At 50.2% G+C, this 6,644-nt stretch overlaps 1 protein-coding gene across 1 annotated transcript in view; it reads right to left on the bottom strand.

Annotated features, from left to right (window-relative positions):
• Positions 1-2,737: 2,737 nt before the first annotated feature.
• LOC143293039 (epidermal growth factor receptor-like) overlaps positions 2,738-6,644 on the bottom strand; it is a 293,667-nt gene continuing 289,760 nt past the window's right edge. Inside the window, exons 27-29 of the mRNA XM_076603865.1 lie at positions 6,169-6,400; positions 4,557-4,805; positions 2,738-3,775 (exon numbers count right to left, since the gene is read on the bottom strand). Of these exons, the coding sequence (XP_076459980.1) occupies positions 3,249-3,775; positions 4,557-4,805; positions 6,169-6,400 (1,008 nt within the window). The 3' untranslated portion in view covers positions 2,738-3,248. The remainder of the gene's footprint in view (positions 3,776-4,556; positions 4,806-6,168; positions 6,401-6,644) is intronic.

Here is a 6,644-nt window from a genome sequence, read left to right as displayed (position 1 = left end):
AATTCGGGCCTTCCGGTGCGTCAAAAATCGTGAGTGATCTAGGGACAGTTTTAACCATAATTCCGAGGGCCACGCCAAAGACGCACACCCTAATCAAACCTCCATTGCTACACACATAAACAAAACCCCCCAAGCATTCCTTCTATTCATTATGGAAGAGGATTCTGGGCCAAGAAATGAAGAATGGAAAACAACTCTGCAGCACACATCACAAGCGTCAGACTGAAGCGCAGGATGTTATTTTTCCCCCCTCTGATTGTTTTTCTTTCATAAATTCGTTCTTGATTCTTTTTAAACGCCCCAGAAACCCGATTGATGAACATGCGGTGCGTCATTTCCGTTGTCAATGCGTCAGTGACGCACATTCACGCGTCTTCAAATGTCCTGATATTCTTAAAATCGTTTGAAAAAAACCAACAAAAAAACCAAAAACCAAAAAAAAAAAAAAAAAAAAAAAAAAAAAACCCAACAAAAAACAAAAACAAAAAACACCACCCACCCCAAAACAAATGCTGCTGCATGCATCGTACATATCGCCAGCTCGCGAGGAAAGGGGCATCAGAAGGTGCTGACTGCACACAGCAGAGATTTCAACCGATCTACTTTGCCCGCCTGTCTTCATGTCTGCTGGGCAAGATTCTAGGAATACCTGGGACGTCTCAAAACATGCTTTCGTCCATAAGAAGAAGACAAAGGAAAAGGAAATGGTTGTGTATGCATTCGCCAGTGCGACGATGGTCATTTATCATCAGAGGCAAGAACCGTTTCATTCCTAATTTTAACTTGAGCTTGCGTTCTCTTGAGCTCGGGTGAACATCTACGGCGCTAAGGCTTTTTACTCCGTGTGACAAAACGAACGCGTGATATTTCAATTACGAATCACATCCATCGTGCAAATTTCGATAATTACGGACAACTCGAAATTCTCTGCAAATCTGTTGCTTTGCTCTGAATGAAATGGTGGGACAAGGTTTTCAGCAGCTATCTGAAAAACAACAACAAAAAACACGTGTTGTTGTGATCTAAAAAAAGCAGACCAATCCATAGGAAAATAAAAAGCCAAAGATTACAATCAAATGATATACAGATATACCCTGATTACAGCCATAACACGATTCTTGAACACTGCCGACAATACATTACAACACTCGCTGAGAACATGTGGGGGGAAAAGGTGTCGGTGAAAAAGGACGGGTATAGGGGTGGAGGTGGGGGGTGGGGGTGTGTGTGGAGTACAAGCCACAAATGACGGTATCGACAAACTGTATAATCAGAGCTAATAATAATAACCATCATCATAATAATGAACAGCCTGTAGTAACAAACAACAGCATTATAAAGTCAAGTCAAGGCCAAAAATCCGTCGTAGGTCCAAAGCCGGTGCACTTTATCTTGAGGCAATGATGAGGACTTCCAGCCGTACCCCTTCAGAAAAAAACATACAGCGTCCTCCTCCTTCAAGTCAACACAACAGGCAGTTTGAGAGGGGTGGGGAGCGAGTTGGGGGGTGGGGAAGCAGAGATGTGCTGAGCGGGAAGGTGAAGGGGGGTGTACAGAGGAGGAGGAGGAGGAAGGGGGGGACGTTGTCCACACCACATCACTTCCTGTTGGCCCACAACTCCGGAAGTGCAGCAGCAGCAGCAGTGAAACAGACCTGCAGCGCGGGGTGGTGGTGGGTAGGGGTCCACAATGACTGACTTTCCCCTCTCCGCTTCCTCCATCCTCCCCCCCCCCCGCCCCTCACCCTCCCGCCTTTCCACTCCTGTTCCCGTTCCCAGCAGCCCAACAAGAGTTGCTTCCTACCTGTACACAGTCAACTTGTTCCAAAATACTGAGCTCTTTTATTTTGATTAGTAAAGCACTTTTTTTTTCTCTCGTCTCTTTTTCTTTTTCTCTCTCTCTTTTCAAAACTGTACATATATCTTTCCTTCTTGGCTCGGTCGTCTACCCATTCCAAGTTTTCAACGGCTGAGAAGGGTATAGGGTCTACCCGTTCCAACAGTTCCAAATGGCTGATCGGGGTACGTTAAAAAAAAAATCAACACAATTCTCAATTTTCGCCTGACTTTCAGTTCTCATTTTTTGTGTGTTTACTTTTCAAAGTGAACCGTTCTTATGCACAACCTTTCTGGCTCTGCCACCACTGCAACCAGTCTTCTGTACAATCGTTAAATACACAAACACACAACCCCCCCCCAAACAAACTGAGAAAACCACCAAATACTGCCTGAGCATTCGCTGGACTGCCTGTGTCCACACACCGCATCTTTGGGAGCCAAGGGTTTGTTTATTTTCTTGTTCTTTTTTTTTTCAGGCGGAAGTTAGGAAGCCGTGCGAACTGTACAACTGATATATATCATACACAAGGATTTCCTGCAAGACAAGACATCAAACGCTTGATTAGTGATGAACCTCAGGTACGGGTTTGGCGGCTTTGCTGTCTGTCTGTGTGTCTGTGTCACCCGGAGCAACACACAGCACCTGTCTGTCTGTGTGTCTGTGGCACCCACATCAACACACAACACTCCAAAGTGTCTGGAAGCCGGTGGTACGAAGATCCGCCAACTGAATCGATGAAAAAAAAAAGAAAAAAAAAAGAGAAAAAAAGAAGAAAAAAAAGGACCACATTCTGTCATGTGACTGGTGTAATTACCACGTGGAGTGTGTACAGCATCAGTACCTCGATATTGGTGAAACGTCCGTGATTTGTTGTGAGCATTTCTTTCAAATCAAAACAACCTCTCCAAACTGTCTGCTGTTTTGGTGTTGGCGTCTGGACCGTCAACAGGGTCAGGAGGGGAGATAAGTCTGTGTCACTTGTTTCCCTTTTTTCCACATCAAAAGACAATTCACAGAACGGGTTTTTTTTTGGTGTGTGTGTTGTTGTTGTTGTTGTTTTGCCGGCAGCGGCAACAAGTCCCAAGCCCCATGAGTTTATGGTAGCGGTCAGAAAACAACATGTTCATCCGAAAAAAAACAACAAAAAACAAACACACACAAACATGGAGGGGTGGTAGGTATGGCAGTAAACCGCTCAACACGAATCCAGTGTGTGTTTGTGTATGTGTGTGTCAGAGAGAGAGAGAGAGAGAGAGAGAGAGAGAGAGGGCACTGGTAGGACAAGTTGGCGGGAAAGGAGTTAGGCGTTTGAAGTCAGCCCAAATCCAGCAACAAACAAACAACACGACGACACACACACACACACACACACACACACAACACACACACACACACGAAACACATCCCCACTAGACTTGAGACTCGGAAGGCCGCTGGCTTCTGACTAGCACCCGGTCTGTTTGACCCCCTCCCCCTCCAGTGGCGCCCCCTGCCTCCAGTCCCCCTTCCACAACACCGGCACCACCCCCACCACCACCACCAGCTGCTGCAGAAGACGACGTCTGCGAGCCCTGGCCGTAGTCATTGTAGTAATTGTGTCCGCTCTCCGCCACGCCCTTGCCCGCGCCAGGCACCTGAGTAGAGGGAGAAGGAGGTCCGCGGTGGCTCAGTCCGTTCTGCAAGGGAGAGGGGGGTCCAGTAGCCTTAGCCTCCCACACCTCCCCCCCGCCCCCGCCACCGCCACGAGGCAGCAGCAGCAGCCGGGCATCGTCGTCGTCGAAGTATTCCGGGTTGCCGACGGCGGCCGTGGCGGTGCTGGAGGGCAAGAGGCGCTGAGAGGCACTCAGTATCTCGTCCTGCCCTTCGTGGTCGTCGTACTCCTCCTCAGCCTCGGCCTCGGCCTCCTCCTCGAAGACCTTTTCGTTCTGGTAGTAACCTGCACCCACCATACACACAGGCTAGTGGGGTGTGGGGTGTGTGTGTGGGGTGTGTGTGGGTGTGTGGGGAGTGGGGTGGGTGTGTGTGGTGTGTGGGGTGTGTAGTGTGTGTAGGGTGTGTGGTGTCGAGTGTGTGTGGGGCGTGTGGTGTGTGCGTGGTGTGGGGTGGTGTGTGTGTGGGGGGGGGGAGCGTGTGTGAGGTGTGTGGTGTGTGGGGTGTGCACTGTGTAGTGTATGTGGTGTGTGCGTGGTGTGTGGTGTGTGTGTGTTGGGGGGTGGGGTGGACGGGGGCGTGTGTGAGGCGTGTGGTGTGTGGGGTGTGGGGTGAGGGTGACGTGGTTGGGGTGAAGGGGGGGGGGGAAGGCGGTGGGGGCGCCTCCTTGTGTGTTTTTATTGTATTTTTGTTGTTGCGATGGATGGATATATTTCAGTAATGTGCGCGCGTGCGTGAAAATGCACGTGCATGAAAAATTGATACGCACGCTCACACACAGACACGGACGGATACACACACACACACACACACACACACACACACACGAACTCGCCAGGCAAACAAAACATCTGAACAGCTGTCTCTACATGACGGGGTAAAAACGGCCATACACGTAAACACCCACTCGTGTACATATGAGTGAACGTGGGAGTTGCATCCAACTAACGGAGAAGAAGAAGAAGAAGAAGAAGAAGAAGAAAGAAAGAATCTGAACCCCCTACTCCTCCGCTTTATTTTTTCAAATCCCAAACTTCCTGTCATCCCATCACCTGCCCTTCCCTCACCTTTGTCGCTGAGGTCGGTGTACATGGCGGAGGAGGCTGAGGACAAAGGGGCCAGGTAATTGTCCTCGTCCACCGGGATGTGCAGGGCCTGCTGCGGCGGGTGGTGGGAGGCCGCCGGCTTCTTGTGGGGGTGGGCAGGCAGGGCCATCATCCCGGGCCTCCCCCCAGAGGCCGAGGCCGAGGCACCAGTCATAGGGGCGGCAGTGGCCCCGCCTGGGTAGGGGTAGGAGATGAGGCTGTCCACCTCGTCTGTTGTCATGAACAAAATTAATAATTGTTTGATTACAAACTGATGCTGTCGGAAACGTCTCATCTGTGGGATGAATAAAAGATTGTTTACTACCATTACAAACTTGATACTATGAGAAAGAAAAAAGTAATGCGATTGAAATGCTAGAAAAACCTGTATGACATGGAGTCTTTGTGGTGAACAAAATTAAATTGTTTACTATTACAAACTGACGGTATCAGAAACAGATCGTCTGTGGGATGAACAAATTATTTCCAATTACAAACTGGTACTATCATAAACAAGTGATGGGTACACTAGTAAATCCGTATGACACGCAGTACACAGCCCATCAACGCTTGGTTTATATCACTGACTGACATAATGTATGATAGTCCGTCGTGTCTATGACCATCAGAACAGCACAGGCGGTAAACTGCAAAATTGCACTGGCTCTTTTTTTTTTTTTTTTTTGCTGCCCCATCATCTGCACCGTTTCAGTGGCATTACTCCCACGCCGCTTATTTAAATTCCCCCATACACGGCCATACCCGGGTTCGTCCGTCGCAGTTCCAGCGTCGACAGTCCACAGGGAACCATCGATGTTAGGTCTGCACTGGCTCTTAGTGCTGCAGCCTTGGGGGCTAGTTGGCCTTTAGTAAACATCCCAACGCCGACTGTCCTAAAACCGTCTAGGCCGAGAGAGTGGGGATGTAACTTGGGCAAGACTCTCTACTATGATCACATTCTAGCCCAAATAGTCAGGACAGCAGCTGCCTCCTCTGCTGTTCTGGTGGTCAGAGTCGAACACGACTGACTATCATGTAAGGGGTATGAGAGGCTGCTGCGGCAGAATGGATAGTGAAGGGATGGACTTCTGATCTAATGGTCAGGGTTCGAGGCCCCGTTTCGGCATGGTGTTGTGTCCTTGGGAAAGGCACTTCACTCCGATTTTCCTCACTCCACCCAGGCATGAACGGGTACCCGACTTGGGTTGGTGGAAGGTCAACACGGCGGTAGGAGAGGACTGGGTCCCGCCTGCCTGTGCCGAGCTCTGGACACAGTGGATCTGAAGTGACTGTCCTATGGCCGCTCAACCTGGGTGTGAATGGATGATACCTGGCTTCGGTTGAAGGTTAGACTGACTGAGGGAGAGGACGGTGTTCTGAGTTTAGCCCCAGACAAAGAGGATGTCGACTCACTGCCTCGGGGTCATGGAACCTTTCAGTCTTCAACCTCCTGCTGAGCCCGGCCTTTCTATACCATCCCTACACACAGAGCATGTTAACTCACCACCAACAGTGTGCCGTAAATAAAAAGGGTCACAGGACCTTTCAAACCTCCAACCATCTGCCCCCCCCCCCCTCCCCCGCCCCCACACACCTTTCTCCCTGTTGAAGCGGATTGGGTCCGAGCTGTATCTGGAGTTGAAGCTGTCCTCGCGTCCCTTCAGGGGCGACGCCTGCTGCCGCTGTCTACGGGCCTCCACAGCCCTGTCCAGGTGGGCGTAGTTCTTCTCCCGCCAGGGGAGGCCGCCCATCATGCCGCCCTCAGCCTTGTCCCCAGGAGCCTTGGAGCAGGGGTACACGGAGGCTCCCTGGGGCAGCAGAGGAGCCTGGAGGGGGGTGGGGGGGGGACAGCAGAGGAGGTGGGTCAGTTTGCTTTTAACATGATTTTTTTTTACTGTCAGAAGTAAGTAAAGACATTTGCATTGCGAACACATCTACAGAGCAACAACATGCCGAAGGGTGCTCGGAAAACTTTCTCATGCACACACAGTGAACACACAACACAGCGGCAGGATAACATACACACAAACGAGAGCGCGCAAACACACACATATTCATACACACACACAC

Source organism: Babylonia areolata, chromosome 18 (assembly GCF_041734735.1).
Source record: "Babylonia areolata isolate BAREFJ2019XMU chromosome 18, ASM4173473v1, whole genome shotgun sequence".
Lineage (NCBI taxonomy): Eukaryota > Metazoa > Mollusca > Gastropoda > Neogastropoda > Buccinidae > Babylonia > Babylonia areolata.
The sequence above is the reverse complement of the archived record's forward strand: the minus strand, read 5'-3'. Positions and strand labels throughout refer to the sequence as shown.